The sequence below is a fragment of the Ursus maritimus genome, unplaced genomic scaffold (genome assembly GCF_017311325.1).
Source record: "Ursus maritimus isolate PB19 unplaced genomic scaffold, ASM1731132v1 scaffold_5, whole genome shotgun sequence".
In the NCBI taxonomy this organism is placed as follows: Eukaryota; Metazoa; Chordata; class Mammalia; order Carnivora; family Ursidae; genus Ursus; species Ursus maritimus.
The window spans coordinates 52,651,502-52,679,293 of NW_024426663.1; the positions used below are offsets into that span (position 1 = coordinate 52,651,502).

At 51.7% G+C, this 27,792-nt stretch overlaps 1 protein-coding gene across 22 annotated transcripts in view; it reads right to left on the minus strand.

Annotated features, from left to right (window-relative positions):
* Window positions 1–558: 558 nt before the first annotated feature.
* Window positions 559–27,792, minus strand: part of LOC103663913 (protocadherin gamma-C4) — a 176,275-nt gene continuing 149,041 nt past the window's right edge. For 20 of the 22 annotated variants that reach the window (XM_040622322.1, XM_040622316.1, XM_040622315.1 and 17 more), the window contains 3 exons: window positions 15,840–15,898; window positions 7,600–7,688; window positions 559–2,566 (listed from right to left, as the gene is read on the minus strand). In XM_040622322.1, coding sequence (XP_040478256.1) covers window positions 2,340–2,566; window positions 7,600–7,688; window positions 15,840–15,898 — 375 coding nt within the window. In that variant the 3' untranslated portion in view covers window positions 559–2,339. Of the gene's footprint in view, window positions 2,567–7,599; window positions 7,689–15,839; window positions 15,899–18,844; window positions 21,330–22,895; window positions 25,931–27,792 lie in introns of those variants that run through there. The other 2 variants (XM_040622310.1, XM_040622331.1) reach the window with 2 other exon arrangements.

Consider the following 27,792-nt stretch of genomic DNA (forward strand, 5'->3'; position numbering starts at 1 on the left):
GTTCCCAAACTCACTAGGCAGCGGGGGTGGAGGGGAATGGGCAAAGGAGAATCCACCCTCCTCCGGAAAAGCCCACAAGGGCACTCGCGGATGTTAATTTTAGCAGAGAAGAGGCGGAAACTAAGGAAATGTCCACCACCCGATTTCCAGCCGGCGCCAACGCACTCCCGCCCCCGCTCCAGTGTCCTCTTCTGCCTGGAGACTGGCGCCTAGAACCGTCAGGGAGACAGCGCCAGCATCCAAACGCCACACACCGCCTCGCGGCGCTCCGAAGCCCGCGCCCCCACAACAGACCCAGAAGCCGAGTACACACAACGGTATACCGATCCACAAGCACGATCACGGTCAGCTGTACGCTGTTACGTTTGCACAACAGTACTGCAAGCATACACAGCCACATCTGACAGACACAGCCTCACGGGCAATGACACAAGACCAAGATGCAAACACAATCGCCCCGCGATCCCGCCCTTCTTCCAGCACACGCCGCTTAGCTCGCCACTTCACCCACACACGACAGGAGCCTCCATCCCTGACACAGAACCGTTCAACCTTTCAGAAGAAACCTTTTAATTTTTTTTCAAAGAAAAAAGCCATATAAATATTAGAGTATAAAACTTGCGTGAGACACAGGAAAGGGAGTGGGTGGGGAAGCTACGTGACTATGCAAGAGAAGCACTTATAGGAGTCAGTACAGGGGAGGGGTCGCCGCAGCGCGTGGACACAGCACAAAACACAGCACGGGCCGCCGCAGGCAGATTCAAGGACAGACGGCTGCGCGGAGCCTCCGCCCACCCGCCACCACGGAAAAGCACACCGCACTACACTATTGGCTATTCTACACCAGCCGAAAGAGGAAGGGGGCTCTACGCTACTGTTAGGGCTGGGGTGGGGTTCTTGCGCAGCCCCGCTGGAGGTACGGGACTGGGGCGGGGGAGGGCAGATGTGGGTGGGCAGAGAAAGGTCTATGCACAAGGAGGCACTGGGGGACTTTAACCAGGCTCTGGCCACTAGGGGGCAGACGGGGGGGGCTGGGCAGTGGCCTTCACAGAGAAGAAATGGCACCTGGCAAAATGAAGGAACAGAGGCTTGGGGAGGGCGGGGGCCCTGTGGAGAAGCCCTGATCCGGGGCTGAAACTTCCTGTCCACTTGGTCCCAGCTCTAGCTCCATGCCTCCCCAACCCAAGGACCAAGAATGGCCCAGCTGACCCTCCCCTGCTGCTGGGGCCACACTTATTCTTCTACCAGTGGCACCTCTGGAGTACCCAGCACCCACAGAGGGCCCTCTGACCTCTCCAGGCGACCTGGTCCTAAACGTCCTCAAACCTTCCTTTGGCTGTAATGCCAGCTGAAATCCATTCATGCTAAAAGCTCAGCCCAAAGTTTACTGCCTTTATGTGGTAAATGAGGGTCCAGCCTGGTACTTGGTTTATGGCTGGAACTGGGGATCCGGCCAGTACCCTGGGGACATACAGAGCCTTCTACAAGACCCTGATAACCAGTAAGTCAAGCTTTATCCATCCCCCACATCCACACCCTTCCCTTCTTTATCTTACCACCCCATACTGTCTTGGAACATGCAATGGAGTCTCTTGTTTGGGGAGGGGGAAGTCACAGCATGCAGTGGGAACATCAAACAATGAAAAACAGAACAAAAGACTGGTCCCGAGGCCTTTGGGAAAAGGCATGGTAGCAAAGTGCCCTCCCTAAATCCAGCAAGCATCAGTACCATGGGAATGGTGACCATGTCTCCCAAAACTTGAGCTTAGTCTCAGGCTCTGGAAGGAGATGAAAGAACTGGCACCAAACCATGCTTTGGGGGGGGGGGGAGAGTCTGAGAATTGGAGAGGCCTACAGGTTATGATGCCCTTCCAACTCCTCAGAACTATGAGCCTTTTTAGGTCACCAGGTACCCTCAACACCCCAACCACCTTACTCAAGAAAGAGGGGCTGATGAGGGAGTGGGGTGGGGTGGGATGGGTAGGAGGGAGGCAGGGGGTGGTAGATGGGCCTGATTAAATTTGGAAGATGGCAAAGTTCAGCTGTAACTAAAGGGGGTGTGATAAATGGTGTCTACACAAACCCCACTACCCCCATGGGCACAGCAATGGATTAGATGGGGGTTCCCAGCAGAACTCCCTTTGCATATTCAATCCCTTGGGGGCAGAGAGGGGGTGTTGACTGGGCACTTGTTTCTGTTTCCCAAAGGGAGCATGGCCTGGATCCCTACCAGTATCCTGGGGGTGAGCCCTGAAAATCCGAGGCCTGGGTACAGGTAAGGAGAGACTGGGCTGGTTGGGGAGGGAAGCTGTCCTGTGGCTCCAGGCCTGGCCTCCACATTACTTCTTCTCCTTTTTGCCTGACTTCTTCTTGTTGCCGTTGCCACCTGCAGGGGCCTTGCCATCTCGCTTGCCGGCCGCGTTGGTCAGTGTGGCGTTGCTGCCCGGGATGTAGACGTTCTGGCGGTAGTCGGGCACGTGCTGCAGGGTAAACTGAGGCCCGTAGCGGGCACTTAAGCCCATGGTGCCAGCGCCCCCTCCCAGGGTGGAGCTCCCATCAGCAGCTTCTGCAAGAGACAGAGGAAGGTCAGGAGCTAAACTCTGGGTCCCCAATGGTCACTCTGTTGAGCACAACCAGTTAATGAAGGCCTGCAAAGCACCTGGTCCTGATCCCGCTGAGCCCCGGGAATGTCCTCTCTATTCACAAGAGGCAGATGGGAGACAGCCTATATTTGATTCCCAGCTCTCTTACCTACTAACTGATTTGGGGCAAGTCTACATAAACTCCCCTATGTCTCTTCAGTTTTCTGATCTGTGAAACTGGTTAAAAGAAGCATCTACTCTTCAGGTTTCAGTTAAGGCTAACGAAGGTTAAAGCACCTAGAAGAGTGCCTATTGCACAGTAAGGGCTTAAAACACGCTAGCTGTTACTTTTCTCAGGGCTGAGTTAAAAGCTCTCAAATCCTTGCCCTAACCCCTCTCAAGGGAGCCCCTCTGGTGGCCACACCAGATCATGGGCTCCTGGAAGGCAGCAACCAGGACCTGTAGGTCCTTCTATCCTCAGGCCAGTGCCCGAGACGTGGGTAGTGAGCAGTTCTGCGGGTAGTGTGGGGAGGAGGACAGTTCCTGGGCCTTCCGTTCAGAATAGTACCAGCCGCTGACAGCTACTGGGCGCCAGGCACTCTGCCAGAGATACACGGGCATGATGGCTTTCCCCTCCATAGGACAACCCAGCGAGATAGGTGGTATGTGTCCCCACTTCACAGATGAGGAAAGCAAGGCTTAGAGAAAGTAAAACACTAACGCAAAGCCATAGCCGGCGGGGTGGCTGAGTGTATCTAAGCATCACTGTCGGGCAGAGTCACCACTATCCTTAGCAGCGGGGACCCCGTCGCTCTGTGGAGAGCAGAGTGGGACAGACCACTGGGCTGAGCAGTGCTCTAGGAGGCTAAGCACAGGACCCTGGGAGCAGACAGCTCAGGTACGCGGCAGACACAGGCTCAGAGCATTCGAGCTGGGCGACACTGCCCAGCTTCCCACCGTGCAAAGAAACGGGGTCTAGGGAAATACAAATGGGGCTCCCGCTCGGCATTACCCTGGGCGCTTGCTGGAAACGGAGACTCAGAATCTGCATTTTAACAAGATTTCCAAGTGATTCTGATGCACACTGAAGATAGAGAAGCACAGAATCGCTTACCTCACTGGGTTTTTGTGCAGCACCCAGGCACGTGCGAGGTGCGCCCCGAGGTGCGGCTGCCCCCACCCGCACCACCACACGCTGGGTGAGCGACTTCGCGACTTGACTCCACAGGCTGCCTGACTGGGCCGGCAGGGAAACCCAGGAGTTTCCACGCCTTAGACGGAGTTCACCAGGGTTTCTGCTGGACTCCTCTGGCAGCGGGAGGGTAAAAGCCCCAGGAATTCCCAGCCCAGCTGGCAGAAGAGCTCTGCTCCCGGCCTCCCTTTACTCCACCCTGGACCCTGGGAGTGGGTAGAGAGGGTGACTAAAGCCGGAGAGGCTGACTAATCCTGGGACACTAACCAGGGATTGAGAAACAGACCGGAACTATTTTCTAGACCATCACCAGAGGGGGAGGGGAGAGGAGAAGGGAACAGAGACGGGAGAGAGGAGCCCCAGTCCTTCCACCTCCCCCCTCCTGCTCCAGCGCTCAGGTTTCCACAACCTCCATTCCAAGTCCCAAATCCCAGGATGTGAGGGCTTTGGGGTATGTGTGAAAGAGGCTGGGTGGGAGGGGTATGTGTGAAATAGGCTGGGTGGGAGGGAGCAGCTGCCCACTTCCTTCTTTCTCTAGGCTAGTCCCCTCCCCCAGCCCTTTCATTCCACTGACTTTTCGATGTTCTCCCTAATTAACTCCAGGAGGGAGCCAAGCTCACCCTCCCCTCCAGCATCCCTCATCCAGCCTGGGAAGGGAGAGGAAGGGGGAGGGGGCCCAGATTCGGCTTCAAAGAGCTAGGATTACAGAGTGATTTAGGGGCTAAAGGGGAGACTTCAGAGGCGCCAGAGAGAGGGAGAGAGAGGGACACACACACACACACACACACACACACACACACACAGTCTCTCTCTCACGAGCATACACAAGAAAGGGAAATAAATGGGGAGAAACAGGAAGAAGGGAGGCAGGAACAGAAGGGCAAGAGGGGCCAGACTGGGTAACGGGAGGCCAGGGCCACCCACATCTTGCAGGCACCCTAGATCTCTAAGGAGCACCCCAAGGGGGTGGAAACAACAAAGCCAGTTGTTGCCACCTCTCTCCAGAAGCATAGGCCTGACATTGGCCCAGTTCCTGGGGAGGGGGGCGGGGGGGGGCACTGAGGTTGGGCTGGACTGAGAAGGGAGATGATGTGCAAACCCAGAGCCTAAGGAAAAAAAAAAAAGGCTGACACTTGAGTTCCTTCTGGTCAGCTCTGCCACTAAAAAAACTGGGTGACCTTGGCAGAGGCCCTGCATGATTCAGGCCTCTGTTTCCCTATCTACAAATATGAGGGGGATAAGGTAGACTGTAGACTGTCTACAATGGCCCCTCCTTCTACCCCTCCAACACACACAGTGATCAGGGACCAAGATCTTTTCTATTCCCTTGAGAAACATTCTTTAAAAAGCAGCAAGAAAGGGGTGTCTGGCTGGCTCAGTCAGTGGAGCATGTGACTCCCAATCTTGGGGTTGGGAGTTCAAGCCCTGGGCTGGGTGTAGAGATTACTTAAAAATAAAATCTTCGAACAAAACAAAACAGCTCTGGTCTGAAGGTGGGAGCAGCACTGGCCTCCTCTCTAGCTCCTGGCACCACAACCCCCTTCCCCCACTTTGCCCTTCCCACCCCACCAGGGCTGGGACAGCACCTCCAGACAGGAGGCCTGTTCAAGCTAGACTAGGGCCAGTTGAACCACAAACCAGAGCCTCCTTGAAAACGCACTTCCCCCCAAATGTTTATTTAAAAAGCCTCCCAAGTGTACTTACTTTCCTTCTTCCTTACTCCCCCTCAGCAGCCCCTAGCGCCAGGCTGGGCTGGACTCCAGGAACCTCTCTGGCTTCAGGGCAGGGAAGCGGGTGTGAAAGTGAGAGTAGGGCCTGACCCTGCCACTTCAACCCTCTGGATCCATTCCCCAAGGCCCAAGCTTACGCTCAGGTCAGCCGCTGTGTGGGCCAGGGGGGTGGAGCCCTGACAGGGGAGCCTGCCTGCAGTGACCCAGGAAGGTCATGGGCCATAAATACTGATTCCATTTCTGTTTTTTAAGTCTGGATTCAGGCCAAAAAGCCTGCTTCCTGGCCTTAACGCTGAAAACCACAACAGCTAAATATACCTGTCTGTTCACTTTCCTCAAGAACCTGACTTGGCATCTCCCAGACCCACCCGCCTACCTCTTTCATACTCAGTATCTGGCCTCTTCCAGAAGTACAGCCCCCACCCAAGACCTGGGCCAGCTCTGTCCCAGAAGGCTGGCCTCCCCTGTCACTTCCCTCTTCCTCTCCCCCTTCACCTACCACGGGCCTGGCTTCACTCAGCCTCACAGACATCTGGGAGAAGCTTGCCAGATTAAAACAAAAAAACAAAAAAACAAAAAAAAAATGCAGGGTGCCCGATTAATGGCACTAATGTTTGGGGCCTACTTATGCGAAAATATTATTTGTTTACATGAATTAAAATTAACTGGTTATCCTGTATTGTGTCTGGCCCCTCTAGTCTGGGAGCAAAGCAGGACAGTAAGAGGAGTTCAGCCTCTGCTCCTGTTCAGCTAAAAGGGAAATTAGGCAGCATCTAAAGCAGACGTGGTCACTGCAGAAGAAAAGGCATGAACCTGGGAGTCGGACTGCATTAGAATCACCCATCTGCAGCTCTAAAGGGGGACCTGGGAGCAAGGGATTTCTCAGTTCTCTCATCTGTCAAATATAAGTAAGTAATCACAGACCAGTCTTGCAGCGCTGGTAAGAGGATTAACTGTTGTGAGGCCCGTCAAGTTGGCCATGCATGTGCCCGGGACAGTATACAGGTGTGATTTTCGTGGTTACTCTTCTGATTCGACCTGGTTCTCTACCAGCCGTCCACATGTGCTAGAGGCCAGCCCTTTCACTCCACTAGGTAAGCCTGGGGCTTTCATCCTCTGACAGCCTCCAAGGAAGCCTAGGATTTGCTGCTCCTGCAACTCGTCCTTATTAATAGGCATTATTCTGCCTTCTACGGGTCAATAAGGATAAGAATTAATCAATTTTAGCCACTGCGTTACTCTGTCATTCCTGTGCTATGGCCTTACATTTGGCCCTCACAACACCGCAGGAAGATCTGTCAGTGACACTGAGGCCCCCAAGGGCTGAGTACCCTCCGTGAGGGTGCCCAGATTTTTTTTTTTTTTTTTTTTTATGTTATGTTAGTCACCATACAGTCCATAAGGAACAGCAGAGAGGGCATTAGGAGAAGGAAGGGTGCCTGGATTTGAATCCGGGTTGGCCTACCCCCAAGGCCTGCGCTGCTAAGTACTAATATCATTCTGTTGTTCTGTTGCCCTGCTCAGGACCCTTTTGACTCTTCCAGGACAACAGTCAGTGCTGGGTCTCTGCTGCACGTGCACTTCTGTTAGCCTTCTAGGAAAATCAAAATCCTGCTCTGCAGGTGGAGGCAACAGAAAAGAGAAGGGGTCTCCCAGGTCCAAGGGTATTCTCGCACACCCACTGGCACGGATGCGAGGCTCGGGTGTGCCAGGCCCACGGCTGCATCGCATTTATCCTCATGACAAGCCCTGGACACCACTGCCTCCATTTTCTTGGCTGAAGAAGAGTTAGTGAGAGTAAGCAAACGGATCAAATTCCCAAAGACAGTGGCAGAACGAGGATCCAACCTATGCTGTCCCCTGCTGAAGCTGGCATCTTAACACTACTGCCTACACCCCCTCAATAAATCTTTCCTTTTCTGCTCCCCTTTAGGCATCCCCCCCGCTGTTTCTCAGTCTGGCTTTTGGCCAGGAATGAGGAGTCCCCTCAGAGCAGCTGAAAGATCCAGAGATGCCATGCAGGTGGATGGCCAGTCTTGAGGCCCGGCGGCTGCAGGACCACCCCAAACCCCCCACGCAGAGGGGCACAACTCACCACTGGCAGAGGCCAGGATCATGGCCTGCAGCATCTCCGTGTCAAACTGGTTGTTGGGCCACGTGCCGGTCTCATCGCCATTCTGGGAGCTGCAGAGAGAGTGGGCTGGTGAATACGGCTTCCTGGGCCAGCCCAGGCCACGCCCCTCCCGTCCTCTCCCAGGGAACCCAGATCTAGCACCCTGTGTCTCCATCCCATGCCAAAAGACGGCCAGTAGGATCAGAACACGTAACGTCTGCAAATCCTTTGGAAAAAATCCCTCTGCTGAGCACACGTGCTTGCCTTGCACCATCTATAAAAAAACCTCTTCTGAGGCACTTCCCTAATTCCTCAAGCTCCCTCTCACAGCAAATCCAGTGCAGATACTGTTCTCCAGACTGCCAGTTTCCAACCTCTGCTTTGGTAACATGAATAAAAATTGTCAGAGGGGATGCCTAAGCCCACCCGGACTGGACCGGGTGCCTCCACGTGGCAGCCCCAGTGGCCCTGCTCCTGCTGCTGTAGCTGAGACAGGGCCTGCCTGCCTCTGACCGAAAGACCTAGTTAACACCTTCAGACACTCCAAGCACTGAGGAAAACATGAGGTGCTCAATAATTGTTAAAAATGCCAACCTATAAAGGACCCGAAGGAATTCCAACCCAACTCGGACTTTTCGCACAGTGACTATTTCCCTGCTTTGTTGGAATTTGGAAGTATGACATTATTTCTGTTTCTGAGGGGGGGCACCCTGACACACACACACACACACACACACACACACACACAGTCTATTAGGTGATCCTTGGCACCCTCTGGCAAAGTTCCTCAACACATATCTCTCGCCAAATGAATGGGAAACAAATCCACGGAGAGAGTGAGGTCACACGATGAGGGAAGGATGTGGGACCAGGGGAGTGGCTGCCGGCAGGCCTTGAATGCATAAGCCTGAGAGACAGAGAGAGAGGGAGAGGGAGCACAAGAGAGTGAACACGAGTGAGCGCAAGAGCACGATCACATCTGTGCATTCTGTCATGGTGGGTGAGCACAGCCAAGAAATGCTTTGCAATTTTTCCAAGTTCTGTCCTTGCTTATGGCTTCCCCTGATATGGGATTCCCCATCCCCAGCAAGGTGAACTTAGTCTAAGGCTTAGATCAGAGCACAGCTGCAGGGTGTGACCTCTACACCATCACATCAAACAGTTAGGGTTGGAGGGAAAGTAGGAGGCTCATTTCTCTCTCAGAGTGAGAAGAGGTGAAATTCTGTGTCCATTTATTCAACCAACATTTACTGAGCAATGACTGTGCACCAGGCACTGGGCGAGATACTGCGGTTATAGTTGGGAACATGACTGAGATAGTTTGTCTCTATGCTGCTCATGGTCCATATTGAGAGGCTGACATTAAATAATTACACAATTATTTCATTGTGACTGTGACAAGTGCCGTGAACACAAAGACCAGGGTGGAGAGGGAAGTCTTGATTTAGTAGGGGCTCTGGGCTCAATCAGTCCAGGCTTCCCTAAGGAAAAGGGAAGTGAGAAGACAGGGAATTTAAATTGGAAGGCATTTCCAGGTGACGTGCAGGACCATTCCAGCTAAACCAAAGTAGGAGCAATGACAGAAAATCACCACCTTGCAAGCAGCAATCATCAGGGAAGATGAACATATTACAAGGGGAAGGTTGCTGCACAATCTCAAATACCACTGACACGGTACTTATTCGTCAAATATTAAAAAATATCTTTGTAATGGAGAGAGCTGGAGATACCACTTAACTAAGTGAACAAAGGGAGTATCACTGACAGCTGGACAGAAGGACATGAAATCATTCCCATGTAATGCAGTGGGAGCGTGCACAGTGTCGCACAGGCAGTATTCCTACCAAAACTATTAACCTGATTTCACTGTGAGGAAATGTACATCCAGATTGTGGGACATTTTAAAAGACAACTGGCTTGGACCCTAAAAAATGTCTGTTGTGAAAAACAAAAAAGGTAAAGAGGCTTTTCTACATTAAAGGAGATGAGACAGCTATGGCAAGCAAATACAATTCATGCTCTTTGATTGAATCCTAGATTTGAAAAAAAGTACCAGAGGTGTAGCTGGCTCAGTCGGGAGAGCGTGCGACCTTACAGTCATGAATTCAAGCCCCACATTGGGTGCAGAGCTTACTTTAAAAAACAAACAAAACCCACCAAAAAGGTTAAAAGACATTTCAAGAACATTTATGAATATCTGCTAGACTATATATTATTGCACTAATGTTTAATTTCTCAAACGATCATTCTTTTATGGTTTGTAGGACAATGCTACTATTAGGAGTTATATACAGAAGCTTTTCAAATGTTATGATGTCTGCCACTCTCAAATGTTTCAGGAAAAAAAAGTGTCGTGTGTGTGTGTGTGTGTGTGTGTGTGTGTGTGTGTAGAGAGAGAGAGAAAAGCAAACGTGCAATATATTAACTGATTAATCTAGGTAAAAACAGTATTTGCATGTTCATCACACTATTTTTGATAAGTCAACTTTTTGGTAAGCTTGAAACATTTCAGAGTAAAAAACGGAGAAGTAAAGTGAAGTATGCAGGAGAGGGTGTAGCGCTGGGGGAGAGCGCTTTCCAGGCAGAGAGAGTAACATGCCCCAAGCCTCTGAGGCTGGGAAAAGCATGGCCAGTTCAGCGGACTAAGGGAAGCCAGGGTGGCTGCCCCAAGGGGAGGCGGTGTGGGGTGCTGAGAATGTAGAAATGGATACTAAAGATTTTGGTCTCATCCTAAGAGCTCTAGCAAGTCACTCAGGTGTTTAAAGCAGGGCAAGGTGGGGGGCTGTCATGATGGGATTAAAAGATTTAAAGATGGCTCTTGCTCCTGGGCGAGGACCAAGGGTTAAGGGTACCTTTGGGAGGACAGGAGCCCAGTGATGGGGCCTCAGCCAGCTCTGTCTCCATGGAAATCCAGGGGTCTTTACCTGCAGCCCTGCTGAGCGGTCACTGGGCCTGCTAGAGGGCACAGGCTGAGGCAGATGGGCTCACACACAACTGAAGAGCTGGACTGGGATAGAGTTGGGAGAACGAGGTCAAAGGTAGGAAGCAAAGAGAAGGGCTCCGGGTGAACAACGGCAGTGTCAGATACTAGGTTAGGAGGATGCCCTGCGGGGACTGGGTAATGGTGTTGAGGGAATAAAGGTGAGTGAAGGGATGGGTCTGGAACCCTGATGGGCTGGGCTGGGGGAGGATTCTTGGGCAATGGCTGAAGGCTGGAGGCTAAGAAGGTGAGCAGGCTGCCCGCTCTGTGAAGCTGGGCACGAGGTAAGTGGAGGGGGGAAACTTCTTCTTGAACAATTTGCTGAGAGCTTCCTGTTCTCTGGGTTCTGAGCTGACTAAATTATATGTAGTTTAGTTATATATATAATTTGGTTGTATATATTTAGTTTATATACAGTTTATATTTATCTTTAGTTTATATATAGTTTAGTTACAGCTTAGTTAGCTCGCCTATTTGAGCCTCAGAACCACCTGCAGGTAAGTGTTATTATGATTCTCTCTCTTTTCCAGCAGATGAATCCCGGGCTCAGAGGGGCTGAGAGACTCCTGAAGCCACACAGCTGCCCCCTGGCAGAGCTGCAACCTGAGAGAGGCCCCCCTGACTCTGAAGCCCATGCTCTTCTACACGACACGACACTGGGCTTCCCCACGGAGGCCCTGGAGCGCCCGCAGCGGGGACAGGGGGCTCTTCCAGGAATTAGGAGACGGTGAAAAATGAAAGTGGAGGAGATGGACTACCACTAATTGACCATTTTCCAAGCATCCACTATGTGTCAGAGCCTGTGGCAGGGCCTAAGACTAAGAGTTGAGAGAAGCAGTTCTCGCCCTAAGGAATCTGTATTCCGGTGCGCTGGGTGTGTGTGGCGGGGAACGTCCCAGAGGCTGGGCTGTGGGAAAACGCTCCCTGCAGCAAGATGCAAAAAGGGAGAAATCTGGGGAAGTTACCTCTGACAAGAGCCTAGATTTAACTGTGTTAAAAAGTAAATACATACGTATTTTTTGACATCGTAAAAGCCTGTCAGCTTTTTAAAATGCACATCATAGGGCACCTGGGTGGCTCAGCCGGTTAAGCGTCTGCCTTCAGATCCCAGGGTCCTGCTCAGCAGGGAGCCTGCTTCTCCCTCTCCCTCTGCTGCTCCCCCTGCTTGTTCTCTCTCTCAAATAAAATCTTAAAATAAAATAAAATAAAATAAACATCATATGTCCATATGAGGGGGCTACTAGGCAACAATTAACTTCTGAAAATTTTTTTCCTGCCATGGGGAAATTCTCATGGTATACAGCAAAGAGAACACAAACAGATGATAATGCTGATGGAACTCAATTACTAGGGGGAAAAAATGGTGAGAAATATACCACATCATTGAGAGTAAGAGTTCTTAATATTCTGTGAACAAGTTTGTGAACAATTTATTTCAGTGAATCAGATTTTAAAAAAAGAAAAAACACCTGTGCATGTTGTTTGAGGGCACAAAGAAGAAAGTTTAGAAATACATATATGAAAATATTAAAGAGCTCAACAGATCTGAGACACTCAACCAAATGTAAAATGTGGGCCTTAATTTGGATAAGTGCACAAATGAGTTAATAGACAGACATATAATTGGGGAAATGTCAATATAGACTGGATATCTGATAGTAGCTTATCAATATATTTAGTATTAACATATTATTAATTAGTTTATTAATATTATTATGAGTGCTTACATGTTAAAAAAAAGAACTGTCAGACAGTGAAGACTCAGATGAAATGATATGAAGGCTGAGATCTGTTTCAAAATAATTCCAGGGGGTAACAGGGTGGAGACCCAAGTGAAACAAAGTAGGGCATTAGTTGGAGCTGGAGAGTGGGATCAGAGGTTCACTGTACCATTCTACTTCCGTACAGATTTGAAAATTTTCATATTCAAAAAATGTTAGTTGGGGGCTCTCTGGAGTGTGAAATTAGAGTGCTTTCTCTTTTAAATTTTTCCTCTATTTCTCATGCTTCTATAACGAGCGTGTATTTTTTTATAAGCAGCAAAAAATAAGTCACTACTTGCCCACAGAGTGACGGCCTAAACTGAGGGGGAGCAGGACGAAGGTCTCTCTGAGGACGGGGAATCTAAGGGTAGGGTGGAGCCATCAAGGGAGAACAGAGTGGAGACCAGGAGAAGCTAAGTGGAGACTCTCTCCTCTGTGGAGAGATGGGAACAGCTGCAGGGTGGGGCCTGGGTCACAGCCTGAGAAGGGACCAGTGGTTTGCTGGGTTCAGCGCTTGAGGTAACAGCTGCTGAGATAAGAAGCCAGAAGGGTGACTCGAGAAGGGATACTGGCTGGAAGGAGGAGCACCTGGCAAGCAGGGACTTCACAACTTGTCTTTCTCCCTTTGGTCTAGGTAATGTGACCCAGTGCTAACTTGAACTAGGTTTACTGGAGAACTCAACAGCAGCCCTGCTCTGAAGCCGGTGTGCCAGTAGTCGAGATGGTAGGAATGGAGTGGAACAGAGAAGGTGTGGAGGGCCGGAACCAGAGTTAGACTGAATAAGAGAAATCTCCCTCTTCATCCTCTCACTCCAATTTACTCATCAGAATGGCAGCAAAGAAAGAATTCCCCGTCAGTCCAGTCTGCTGACCCTGAGATGCTTTACCACAAGGCCTTTGCATATGCTCTTCCCTCCCTCCTTCAGCTGGTTAATTCATACTTAGCCTTCAGATCTCAGCAACACCTCATTTCCTCATAGATGTCCTCCTGCTCCCCGACCAGGTCAAATCCCTATCCGATGCTCTCACCACCAGGTCTGCTCTTCATAGCACGTGGGATAACTGCAATCTTACATTTATTTTTTATTTTTGGTTAATATGTGTCTCACTCAACATACAGTAAACTCCTCGAGGACAGGGAACAGGCCTATTTTATTACCTCCTACACCTAGAATACGACCTGGCCTCCAGGAGGTGCTTACTAACTATGGAATGAATGAAGGAGGAAAGCTGCAGTTGCTGGACTGAGACCTTAATGTTTATTGCATCTGGGCCATTTTGGAACTCCAACAGGAATGTGCGTCCCATCCCCCTCAAGTTAACTACGGAAGGGAGCCTTCTCCTACATCTCCCCAAGAGCTCCTATGTGTATTTCAGGCCACCAAGTCTCTCATTCGATGAAAAGGGACTTGGGCCAGGGGTAAGGTGCTCAACCCAGGGGGCACATCACAAGCAGTCTGTGGGCCTCCCAGGTGCAGCAGTGAATTCCATTACAGGGCCAGTACGGTCTGGGGTGGGGGTGGGGGTACAGGGGCCACAAGCTGCCCCGTGCTTCTCACCACCTCAGCTCCCACCTGGAGGCTTTCTCTACATTCACATGACCCTCTTCTTCTCAGAACTTACTATGATTTGTAACTAGACATTTTTTTAGTGTGATTTGTTGTCACTTTTCTGTCTCACCTGCTGCTCTGGAAGTCTATGAGTTCAAAGATGTCTGCTTGTTCATTCTTGTAGGACAGTGTTTAGAAAAGGGCCTGGCTCATAGTAGATGCCCAACACATAAGTGATGAATGAATGAACACGTGCGTGAACACATGAATGACCTGACAGATAAGCAATAGGCTGGCAAGACCACTGGGGCAAAAGAAGACAGATGGGGTCAAGGGAGGGGCGATGGCGTCCCAGCCATCTGGCTTGCTGCCTCCTAGGGGCCTTCTTGGAGGTGGACGCCCAGCACATACCAAGGTCTCCTGGGTCCTCGTGGCAGTGTGGGCTCGCCACCTGCAGCATGCAGGGACACATGGGCAGTAAGGGCCTAGGCAGCAAGGAGGCAGGGGAAGGGCGCCTAAGTTCTGCCCCCACCCCACCCCGGGTTCCCTGGACTCCTCCAGGCTCCTGACTTCTAACAGGGAGGCCTGGCCCCGAGCCCACCCCACTCCCCTCAGACCAACTGAAGGTCTTTCTACAGTTTCCTTCCCCACCACCCGCAGGGGGTTCCTGTCTCAGCAGGAATTCATATTGACTGAAATGAGCAGCTGGGGCAGCCAGGATGGGAGGGTGTGTGTGGTGGTAAGCACTGATCAAAGACTCTGTGTGTGAAGGGTAGGGGGAGGGAGGGGGGGGACACGTGTGTGCTGGCTTGCGCACAAGTACAAAGAAATAAGAGACAGGATGAAAGGGAGACAAAGGGAGATAAAGAAAGAGTAACAGAAAGAGGCTCAGGGATGCAGACAGAGAGAGACTATACACTTAGAGAGACATACAGAGAGAGACAGAGACACAGGGTGAGAACAGAAAAGAAATCAGAAATAGCACGAGATTAAGAAACCAGGAGACTGGAGACAGAGGAACACAAGGACGCTAGGCAAGAGGGAGAGACAGAAAAGAGGTCAAAGAAAGAGGGAGGCAGAAACAGAGAGGAGAAGAAACAGGGACTGAGACTAAGGAAGGGTCACACGTATTCATTAATTCCACATTTCCTGAGCACCCAGCATGGCAGGTGCAGTGTGAGGCACAGATCCGTGCAAGGAGACACAAATGGCAGGGACTAAGATGCAGCGATAAAGACAGAAACTGAGGCAGACACAGAAAGAGAGGGAGAGGCAGAGACTGCGAACTGAGACAGAGACTGAGGGAAGGACAACAAGATAAGAAAGAGTGGCAGAGACAACAGGCCTGTGGGTAGAGAGGCAGGACCAGCGGCAGGACCTAGGGCAGCCTGGAGCCAGGGCAGGACCAGGGAGACCTGCCCCTTGGCTCCTCGCTCAGTCTCACCTCCAGCTGTGCAGTCTCCACCTTCCCCCACAGCTGCCTGGCCTCCCTCACCTCTGGCCCTGATCTTTCCTGCTGGCTCTGAAGGAGGATCTGACTGCTGACAGTGCCTCCAGTCCCCCTCCTGTCCCCCGAGTCTCTGCCTGAACCCCAGCCCAACCTGGAGCAGGAGGATGTACGAATTAGATGGGTATAAAACACTTCCTTTCCACCCAGAGACCACCTTAAGACCAGCAGATAGGTAAAGGTTCACATGGGGAGAAGGGAGGGGCTGAGTGTGTGCAATGAGTGTTCAAAAGAGCCAGAGTAGAAGCCTCTTCCTTCTGGGATCTGTGTACCAGCCCCCACTACATGAAAACCTCCCTGAAATCTGGAACTGAGGGAAGGAGCCATTTGTAGCAAATCCTGAGCCCTCCTCCACCCTCTCCCACGTCATCGCTGAGAACATGCTGCAGAGAAGAGGGTGGGCTGGAGAGGCGGTCACCTACCCGCTGGTGCCGGGTCTCTGGGCCTGAGAGAATCGCCAGTCCGTGTTGGGCGGGGCTTGCTGTGGAGAAAACAGAGGGAAAGGGGCTGAGTACTCACAAGCAGTCAGAATGTCACCAGAGCCTGGGTCTGGGCAGGGAGGGAGAGACGGGAATGGACACAGAGAAGAAAAGAGGGTAAGAGGAGGGAGGGGCAGACTCCTCTCCAAAGACAAAATGTACCCCAGGTCTCAGAGGTCTGAGGTACCAGAGGCAAAGAGATAAAATAACATTGATCTGACCATAGCGAGCAAACCCAGATTCCTTTACTAAAGAAAAGAGCTGAGCTGAGATTCAAGAGCAGAAAGTATCTTCTGTGGAACCCGAGGGAGGGGTGCAGAGAACTCCCCCCCCCCACCAGATTTTCATGAGAATTCCACCAGCCCTAGAAAGAATGTATTCAGCTCCACAGCTGGGAACAAAGCATCCTTGCAGCAAGATGGCTGCTGCTCCGGGTAACCCTTTTTGCGCCAGGTTGTGCTGTAACATATTCAGAGGGACCCCTCCTCCAGGCCCTTGGCTCTCGACGATCCCTTCCCACAGCTAAACACATTATTAATTTAGGAGTCATGCCAGACTGAGTCTTTGCAGGGCATCCAAGCCCCAGGACACCTCTCACCCCTAGAACTCTGCCAGACAATGGCTGTGACTGAGGAGGAGAGAACAAGGCCGCTCTGTCTGGGATAGAGAAAACTGCTGGGATGGAGCCCAGCCGAGTTCAGGCTCCCACAGCCTCCAAGCAGAGCCAGCGAAGTCTCCAGGGCCCCTAAGGGGCTGATCTGTAGTCACATCCCACCTGGATGAAGGTGTGGGACTTTGACAGACGCTTCACTCCCGAGTCCAGAAGGCGGGCTCGCGCTCTCTCTCTCTCTCTCTCTCTCTCTCACACACACACACACACACACACACACACGCACACACAGCACCCCGAGAGCCATCTCCTTACCTGTGCTGGGGTGTGCTGGTAATTAACTCTCACACGCACTCCCAGAAGCAGAGAAGAAATGTGAACATCTCTGATTACACTGGGGAGAAGAGAGACCCAAGGCTGCCAAATGACTCACTCTGAGGCTCACAGGTGGCAGTGATATGAGCAGAACCCAGAAATTTAGCATCCCAGATACACCACAAGTCACCAGCACCAGTCCAGCTGCGTGGGGAAGAGCACGGGATGCCTACTCCTCACTCAAACACAGGAGAATCTACACCAAGATGCGAGAACCGTGACAGACTGGAAGAGAGTTGCAGGGCAAAACTCCCAACGTACATGTGGACGGCAGGTCCAAAGCATGTTCAGTGAGGGCTGCTCAGGGATAAGAAGCCCCAGAGGACTTTTCTCTAACATATAAAGCCCTAAAAGGGAAAGAATCCCATCTATGCCCCATCCCAGCAGATGCAGACTGCCCTCCTGTCCTCCAGCTTTACAAGCGCAAGTGACTCCAAGTACAAATTCTGGAGTTAGACCTGAGTTAGAGCTTTCTCTACCACTCACCCTGTGAACTTGAGCAAGTCATGTGACCTCTGTGAAATTCAGTCATAAGGTGAGGAAGCTAGTATCTGTCCAACAAAAGTGGGAAGAACGAGTGAGATGTGGTACTCGGAGGAGATATCGCAGTAAGGCTCTCACTCAGCTATCACATGCGGCTGCTGTTTCAAACTATAATTCTGATTTGGTAGGGGCAGGGAGGAACACAACGATAGTTTAAATAAAAGCTCCTGAGATTGTGGAAACTGTGCCTTTTACTACCACAGTTGCCCCACGTATGAGGGCCCCCTGGTACCTGGCAGTGGCTGTGGCTTTCCATCAGGCCGAGAAGGACAAACTTGACAGAATCTCAGATACTTTGGCCACCCCCAAAGCCCTGACCCGAGATTGCAGGAACACATCAAGGTTACGACGGAGCCAAAAGCCTATCTCTGAGTGTCCAGGTGCTCCACATCCCCACTTTCTGTGATAGGACAGGCAGTGACTGTCACTGAAGCCCCAGGCTGCCTATCCTACTCTTGGGCCACAGGGTAGCTGAGCCAGCCCCCCAAGGCTTCTGGGCTGGAGGCAACCTGACCTCTGCTTAGAGCCCCAGGGGGATGGAGCAGCCAACCCCGGCCCTAGAATTCCCAGGCTCATAAACTCCTGCGCAGACCTGGTCTAGCCTCAGGTGGAGGCAGGAAAAGGCTCCTGAGTCTTTGCAGGCCCTGGGAAACCATGCCATGGGATCCTCAACAGGGTGTGATCAATCAGCAATGAGTACCTCTGAGGCCGGCAGCCAGGTGGTTGGGAAGCCATGAGGGGCCTGGGGACAGCCAGTGTATGTGAACTCGACCAGCAAGCACTGGCAGTTAAAGGCAGCATGCGTGTAAGACCAAGTGCAGGCGTGTGTATATGTGGGTGCAGATGAGGTGAGCCAGTGGGTGTGTTCTGCAGGGAGGACGTGCATGAAGCCTGGGTGTATGCCAATCCTGTCTACAGATGCGTTTGTTTGACCGGCGGGGGGTGGGTAGGGATGGCTGAGATTAACAGTGAAGTCACCCATCAAAGGAGTGGAAAGAGGAAACCTAAAGACTGGCAGAGCAAGCTGGCTCAGGAGTCAAGGAGGCTGAGTGCAGGGATACATTCGTGACTGACTCCATCCAGGACCACGCCCCCACCCAACCCTGGCCATAAAAGATTACCGGCCACCAGCCTTTTCTGAGCATGGGTGGCAGGGACTGCTTCTGCTTCCCCTCACCTACAATCACCACCACCTCCTGGTACTTAAGAGTCCCATCCCCACCTTGGCATTCCAAACAATCTGTCCAAATGGTCCCAGAAATCGGGTGGAGTTCAGGCAACATGGAGCTCCATGCCCCTCTCCACCCCTTGACCCCCACCCCTGCCCCAGAGCAGTGGATGCAAAAAGTCCCTTTTGTGGATGGGCTGCTTCTCCATCGCAGCCCACAGGGGTCGCCCTGGGCGGTATGGAGCCCCTCACCTGGCTCCGCTCCAGCAGCGTATTGGAGCGGGACCGGTAGGCATCAGGTTCCAGCGCCAGAGCTGAGGGCTGCTGGACACTGAGGGGCCTTAGAAAAGTGAAGTCACTGCCATCCGAGGCTGGTGAGAAGCACGTCCTGTAGCAGTGGCTCTGTGAGTCCGTGGGCCGCAGCGTCACCTCCATGTACTTGAGCGTGCCGTCTGAGCTCACCTGCAGGTTGGGACTAGACTGCTTATAGAAGTCCCGAGAGGGGGAGTCCTGGCGCCTGCAGCACTGGCTCCCACCCCCATCTGCATCTGTGTGCCCCCGAAGGCACTTAGCTGACAGAAAAGTGAAGGTGACTAAGGACAAGAGACTGATGGCTGCAAGAGCCACAATGAGGTAAAGGGTAAGGTCTGAACGCTCAGGAGGGTGTAAGAGGAAATCGTTGGACTTGGGCATTTCCTCAGGATCCTCATCCTCCAGAACCAGCAGCACTGTGGCTGTAGAGGAGAGTGAAGGGTCACCATTGTCCCTCACCAGGACCACAACCTGCTGGGTGTCAGAGTCATCCTCCCGTAAGGCCCGGGCTGTGCGCACCTCGCCAGTATGTGCAGACACCAGGAACAGTCCTGGAGCCGTGGACTGTGGCAACAGTGAATAGGAGAGCCACGCGTTGTGGCCTGCATCAGCATCCACAGCCGTCACTTTGGTGACCAAGGAGCCGGGAGGAGCAGAGCGAGGGAGACGCTGGGGGACTGAGAGTTCCCAGCCGGGTCTTGGGTGCAGCACAGTTGGTGCATTATCATTCTGGTCCAGGACAAACACATGCAGAGATGTGTTAGACTGTAATGGGGGAGAGCCAGAGTCTCGAACCCCCACCATGATCTGCAGCATTTGTAGCAATTCATAGTCGAAGGTGCGCTGGGCGAAGACTCGCCCGTCCTCAGGGTTGACATATACAAAGGAGGAAGCTGGGGCTCCCTGAATCTGATTCCCTACAATGGAGTAGGTGAGGTGGGCATTATCCCCAGTATCTGGATCTGAGGCAGCCACAATGCAGAGAAGGGAACCTGGAGGCCGGTTTTCTGGGATGTAAGCAGTATAGAGCTGCTGAGTAAAGTAGGGTGCGTTGTCGTTCACATCTGAAATGTTGAGCCTGATGGTGAGATGTGCGTGCAGGGGAGGTGAGCCCGCGTCACTGGCCAACAGCTCAATGATGTAGTGGGATGTGGTCTCCCGGTCCAAAGGCTGGCTGGTTAGCAGTGAGTAGTGGTTCTCAGAAGGCTTAATCTGAAATGGCAGGTCCGGGGAGATGTCAAGGCTCACCTCACCATTTCTCCCCGAGTCTCGGTCCCGCACATTAAACAAGCCCACTACCGTGCCCACTGGCGTGCTCTCCAGGATAGGGTTGACCAAAGAGGCCAGTAGTACCTCCGGGGCATTGTCATTGGCATCTCCCACCTCCACCTGAATCATACAGTGGCCTTCCATGGCTGGCTGTCCCTGGTCACGGGCTCTCGCATGAATTTCATAGAAACTTGACTCCTCAAAGTCTATGGGACCCAGCACGTGGATTGCTCCACTGCTAGGGTCTAGGCCAAAGAGATTACGCACTACCTCAGATGTATGGTCTCCGAAAGAATAGTCTAGTTGGCCATTGGTGCCCTCGTCTGGATCAGTGGCATTGAGGCGGAGCAGCAGTGTACCCACGGGTGCGTTCTCTGGGAGCCCCACACGAAGAACTGAGGACTGGAAGGTGGGGGCATTATCATTGACGTCCAGCACAATGACAGAGATCAGGGTGGTCCCTGAGCGGGCTGGGATACCCCCGTCCACAGCAGTGAGCACCAGCTGGTGTCTTGCCTGGGCTTCTCGGTCCAGCTGCTGCTCTAGCACCAGCTCTGGAAATAGCTTCCCATCTTTTAGGGTCTTCACGTTCAGAGAGAAGTGGCTGCTGGGGCTCAGAGTGTAGAAGCTCACGGTATTGGTGCCCACATCCGGGTCCTGGGCGCTATCCAGCGGGAATCGGGCCCCAAGCGCAGCTGATTCTGAGATGCGTATCTCTCGCTCCGAGGTGGCGAAGCTAGGAGAGTTGTCATTGAGATCCAGGATCTCTACCTCCACGCGCATTAGTTCCAAGGGGTGCTCAGTCACCACCTGCACGGGCAGCAGGCAGCTCGTACTGGCTCCACACAGGCTCTCTCGGTCAATCTTTCGATTCACTGCCAGAGCACCACTCATCAAGCTCAAGGAAAAATAGTGTCCATTTTCCTCAGACCCCAACCGCAGTCGGCGGCTCGACAGATCTGTCACCTTTAAGCCTAGATCCTGAGCAACATTCCCCACCAGCGTCCCCGGCTCAGACTCCTCCACCACTGAGTAACGAAGCTGCCCGGATACCCAGCCCCAGCAGCACAAGGACATCACGCACAGCACTTGCCATTTCCCAGCGAGCTGTGGGGGTGGCTCAGGCCCCATGACCCAGCAGGCCCTTCCTGGACACTGACTCTGTGCTGTCCTGTCTCCAAGGTAGACCCAGGTCTTGGTATGTAGCAGCTGAAATCTCTTATGGCTCCTTCCAGCCTCTTAAAAACTGCTCCGAGGTCTGTCTGCCTGCAGCAGTTCTTCTTAGTCACCAAATGGCGGGGGTGGTGGGGGGGATGGGAACTGAATCTGAGTGGAGCTGGGGAACAGGGGGAGGAGAGGTGGGCAGGAAGAGCAGATCCCCCACCTCTGCTCTGAGTCTGATTGGCCAAAAAGTCTGTCTGCTCTTAACCAATTATGAAGTCCCCTCGGCCCTGGAAACCTTAGGAACAGGCAAATCTGTGTCAATGAAGCCTCCTACCTCCCCACTCATTTCACGCTGCAGGTTGATTCAGCCCCCTTGGCAGCAAAGTTTGACAGCTCAGATGGTGCTCAACAGGGAAGACAAAGTGGTACAAAACTTCTCAGCGTTCTGTCCCAGCAACTCCCTCAGGACTTTAGAAGCTCCCACTACTTTGCTTAAACCAACAAAATTGTGTCCTTCCAGGAAAGGCAAAGCCCATGTGGACCTCCCCTCCCCCATCCTGCCAAACGCTGCTAAGATGAGAGAAAAGATTTGTTAGGATCCTGTAAAGCCTTGCTCTGACTCTCCATCAATGCTTTGAGGAATCTCAATGTCAGCTCATGGTTCCAGGACTCCGCTTTTCTGAGATCCTTGACTCGAGCTGTGGAATGAGCATAACAGCTCGTGGTAGGGGGAACGTTCCCTGGACTGATCCAGGTCCCCCAGCAGAGTGACTAGAAGCTAGGTACCGTTTCTAGGATTTACGGTTTCACCAATTCAGAACTCTACTTAAAGACTCCCAGAGTGGCTGTCTCTGAGTTCCTCAGCTGTAAACCAGTTTTCGGACATTAAGTGATTTCACTTACATTGCTTTTCCCGCCAAAGAAGTTGTGCTCCCCTGCCCCCATTCTCCTGCATCTAGCTCAAATCTCAGCGGGGACCTGACTGGGATTCCTGAAGACCTGGACTAAAAGATCTCTGCGTGCACCTTGATGCCTCCTTAGCCCCTTGGTTCTCTCCTCTTTGGGCTTCCTGCAGTTTCAAGTGGACAGGTCTTTCTACGGTGGGTTAGGGAGTACTTGATACTGTGGGGCAAACATATTAGTCCCCCTTACTTCACTGGCAAATGGTAACCTAGAGTTAAGGTAGTCCAGAACCTGGCCCCCTCATTCAGGAAGAGAAAGCAACCTCTTGGGTTTAGGTGACTGCCTGGTACATCCTACCATTGTGCAGTAGAGCCTTCTATGCTCCCACGTTCTGGAAGCAGGCTTCCACAATACCCTGACTCTTGATCATTACCTTCATTTCTCACCCTCAGATAAGGGCATAACCCAACCCACAATACTAATCCGTGACAGCTTCCTGGTTATTCACAAAACACTTCAAAGGAAACCATCAACCACACAGTTACCACTCACTATGGGCTCTTGTAGAGAAACCAACAGTCGCTGGGACGTGACCCAGCCATATGCCTGCATCAGAATAACCTTCAAGCGTTGGCTGAGCCTGCAAAGGTCTCACCTCTAGCCCATACAGAAGATCAGAGGGTGGGCAGCTTGGGCGAACAGGCTCCCCTGCCATAGGTGCACTGGGTGACTTCACCATCATGAAGCTATCACTCCGAGTGGGTGCAGAAGCCAATGGTGTACAGCCATGAGAGTGGCCGCCCACATCAACAAACTTGATAGGATCATCTGAGCCTAGCTGGATTCGGAGGATGCCACTGGAAGGAGGAAGTCCCTCCCTCCTTCGAGATCGGGTGAGACAGGCACAGGTGCCAGCAGGAAAACAGGTCACTCCACAGGCAGCCCCACGCAGACACTTTGAGAGCAGTGCCACGAATGAGCCAAAGGAGACAAAGCAAATTGCCACTAGCGATACAGCCAAGTAAAGGGTCAGGCGGGATTCTCCTTCCCTTGGAGCTGAAGATTCTCGAAGATCAGGGACAACTGGATGAGTATCTTCCTCCAAGGACACTAGCAGAGTAACAGAGGTAGAGAGTGGTGGGCTACCACTATCCTTTACCACAATGACCAGCTTCTGTGGTGGGAGATCAGCTGGGATGGGAACTGCCGTCCGTACCTCCCCGGCATAGCGAGAGACCGCAAACAGGCTGGGGTCTGGGGCCTCCAGGAGCTGATAGGAAACCCAAGCATTGTAACCTGAATCCAAGTCCACAGCAGTCACCTTTGTGACTAGGTGGCCAGCACCAACCGATGGAGGCAGTGCTTGAGGACATAAGGAACCAGGTCGGGCCCTAGGACGGAGCACGGCTGGGGCATTGTCATTGAGGTCCAGCACAAACAGACGAACTGTCACGGTGCTACTAAGAGGTGGGTTGCCCCGATCCCGGGCCTGCACCTCAAACTGCAATGTCTGTGTTTGCTCATAATCAAAGGATCGAGTAGCATGAACAGCTCCTGTCTGGGGGTTCAGAGAGATAAAGGAAGAAGCTGAAACATCTCGATTTCTGGGCTCCAGGAGAGAGTAGGAGATAAGTGCATTCAAGCCAGAGTCTGGGTCAGAGGCTGCAAGGGAACAAAGCAGGTCCCCTGGGCGATTGTTCTCAGGAACAAACACCTCATGCGACCTCTGGAAGAAAGAGGGTGGGTTATCATTCACATCTGAAATATTGAGGAAAATAGTCCTCTGGGTACTGAGAGGAGGATTCCCAGCATCAGAAGCAGTGACCATGATGTCATAGCTGGATTTGGCCTCTCGGTCCAAGGGCCCAGCAGTCACCAGGGAGAACTGGTTCCTGAAGGCAGACTTGAGGGCAAATGGCAGGTGGTCAGGAATACGGAGGCTCACGTCTCCATTTGACCCCGAGTCAGGGTCCTGCACACTGATGAGTGCCACTACAGTGCCAGGTTCCGCGCTCTCTGGAAGAGTCCCAAGCTCTGAGGTCACTGTGATGTGTGGGGCATTGTCATTTACATCTAGGAGATCCACCCGAAGGCTGCAATGTTGCTCCATGGCTGGAGAACCCCCATCGCGAGCCCGAATATCAAATTCATAGTAATTCTCACTCTCAAAGTCTAGGGGCCCCTGAAGGGTAAGCTTTCCAGTAGTCGGGTGAAGGCTAAAGAGGTTTCTCACACGATCAGGGGTGTGACCACTGAAAGAAAAGGTGATGTTACCACTGGGACCCAGGTCTGGGTCAGAGGCATTGAGCTGGATGAGCAGCATGCCGGCTGGGGCACTCTCCAACACGCTAATCCTGTAGCTGGATTGCTGGAAGGCTGGGGCGTTGTCATTCACGTCCAGCACAGATACCCGGAGCTCTGCGGTGCCAGATCTCGGGGGGTTCCCTCCATCCACAGCAGTCAGCACCAGGCGGTAGTCTGATTGCTTCTCCCGATCCAAAGGCTTCTCCAGGAGCAGCTCTGGGACAAGGCTGCCGTCGCTGCGCTTCTTGACATCCAGTGCAAAGTGTTCATTGGAGCTTAGTCTATAGCTGCTGATAGAATTGCTCCCCACATCTGCATCCTGAGCCTTTTCCAAGGGGAAACGCTGTCCTGGAGGAGCTGCCTCCCCAATTTCCAAGTCCAGCTGCTGCCGAGGAAATCGGGGGGCGTGATCATTCACATCCACGATTTCTACCTCTGCTCGGTACATTTCCAAAGGCCCTTCGGTTACAAACTCCAGGGGCACGATGCAGCTGGCACTGAGTCCACACAGTGCCTCTCGATCAATTGGATTCTTGATGAGCAGGGCTCCGCTGTCCAAATCCACACGGAAGTGTCTTTGGTTCACCTCTCCAGCAACCTGCAGCCTACGAGCTGACAGACTCTCTGTATCCAGCAGGAAATCTTGGGCGACATTCCCTACAAAAGTCCCTTCCTGTGACTCCTCTGGGACCGGGTAGCGGATCTGCCCACAAACGTAACCCAGGTGGCAAATGAGGAACAAAAGGGGAGCCCCCCAGCAGATTTCTACCCAGCTTCCCACCTTGCGGAGCATTGCTGCTTCCCGCTAGCCCTCTACCTGGTCCTGGGAAGCAGAAGAAGCCGACCCGCCCCAAACGGCAACAGCAGCTGGAGACACCTATCTCTCTTTCGTGGCGCCAGCTCTGGCGCGGCTGGGCCGGCGCCGCAAGGGTTACGCGCCGTTTTTGCTGGTGGCGGGGTAGATTTGTCTGCCTTCCACCACCCGATTGGCGGACAGCAGCTCCCGGGCTCAGCCAATAGGCTGAGCAGAGAACATCCCAATAGCAGCAGGGTTAATGCGTCGCAGCACTGGAGGAAAAAAAAAAACCCAAAAAACAAAAAACCACCTATCTTTTCGCCTTCCTCCCACTTAACAGCATTTCTTTCTATAGGTTTATTATATCTATGAGAGGCAGACAACATGTATGTATGTTCTTTTTTCCCCCTAACACACAAACTTACCCCGCCCCTTTTCGGCTAGGGGGAAAACAGCCAGCCAGAGCCCTAGCAACCTGCAGCCCAGAGAGGAGTAGCCATTTGAGACTGGTCACTTTGTCCAAGCCAGTTGCTGTCATCCACCAATATTCTAAATGGGTAGTTTCTGCCTCAGTCTGATTGTATTAGAGCAACAACTAATTAGAAGCAGTGCCATATACTCAAAACTCTGCCCCTCTGCAGATTATTCAGGAACATATCCATCTCCTTGCAGAAAGACTTAAACATTAATATAGCCAATTACATTTATGCAGTGCACGTTTCTGTTGTAACAGGAGGCGCAGCAGAAACCAAATCTGTCTTATTCAGACACTAGCTAGTGATACACTGAATTACCATTCATTGATTTCAAGGACAGTATAGAAGGAGATGAAGCAAGGTGGAGGGAGCCAGGAGAGGGAGATGTTCCAAATCAGTAAAGAATCAGTGTGCCTGGGAGGCACTAAGGACTAGATCTCATTACCTGGCAGAATGCTAATGTTCACAGATTTAATAGCTTCCTTGAATGATTGAGATCAGCCACAAACAGCACTGTGCCCACAAATCCCCTTTATTTGACACCATGGTAAGCTTGATTTGTTGTTAATTACTAAGAGAGACAGTTTCAAAGGAGCAAGCTTTTCACTTGGCCCCAGGGGGCCTCTTGGAGCTGGAGACTGGATTCGCTCTACTCCCACCCTGATCTAGACCCTCCCAGGAGGCTGGCTACCACCTTGCACACACAGAGAAACACAGATCATCTCATACTGTAGTTACCTGCAAACTATTATCCTAGTGACAAACACATCAGAGCACAGAGAGAAAAATCCAGCCTATCTGGACATAAGATTTCTTAACTCATCTGAATCCTCACCTAGGTCACCAGAGGCTACGAAAACCACCAGCAAAACCCAGGTTTCTTATCCTCCCCAGATTTTTAACCAAACCCGTGACCCTCAGGAATATCCTTCTGACTATGGTGAAGCCAACAACCTATATGGTCCCGAAGACAGGGATCTGGCTTTCTGTGTTCTTCTACCAAAAAACAGCTAAACCTCCTCCCATAGGAATGATGGAGGTATCAATCAGTCTGACCTACCAGGTGCTTGGGGCAGGATTCACTATCACAGTGAATGGCACCACCATCAACCCAGCTGCCTCAGTCAGCAAAAGGGAGGGACAGGCAGAGCCAGGCTTGTCTCATTCCTCTCCCTGACTCCCTACATCATGTCAATCAACAAGTCCTGACGATAACACTACAGTCAACACCTTCCATTTATACTGCCACTGCAGTAGTTCAAGCATTTATCAATCTTCTCCTCAAACATTTTAACAGCCTTTTAACTGTTCTCTCTGTCTTCAGCAGCAATATCCCCAATCTATTTTACTTATGGGTACCAGTATTAACTCTCTAAAACAAAAAACCTAGATGCATCATACATGTACGAGTTCAAAATTCTGCAGTGACCATCATCAATACAGAATAAAATCAAAACTCCTGGGTCTGGCCTATAAAAGTAACTCAAGATCTAACTCCTGCCGACTTGCTGTACTTTATCTCTTGCCAAGACTGTTTTACAAACGTACTTCAAGGTCCAGTAATAATGAAGTATCATTACCCATCTGCATGAAATTTCCTGCCTCCCTTTTAGTTCTCAACTTAACTTCTTAGCTTTCAGCTCAACTTTAACTTCTCAGCTCAAGCATCACCACCTCTGTGAAGTCTTCCTGATTTCCCCAGGCTGGCTTAGGTGTTTCTTTCCCTCTGCTCTGACACCTTCTTGTGTTATGCAGATCTTCACTGTCATTTTTTTTTTTTTTGCATCTGTTTCCTATGGTACTCTATACACCATAATGACAGGAAGTGTGTCTTCTCATCTTTTATGCACAGGAGGATGCTCAATAAATGGTGAATCACTGTCATTATCTCAATAATGGTTATTGAATACTTAACACTTTACATGAATACTTTATATTCACTATGCTTTCTGAGCCTTACTTTTAACTTACACAAA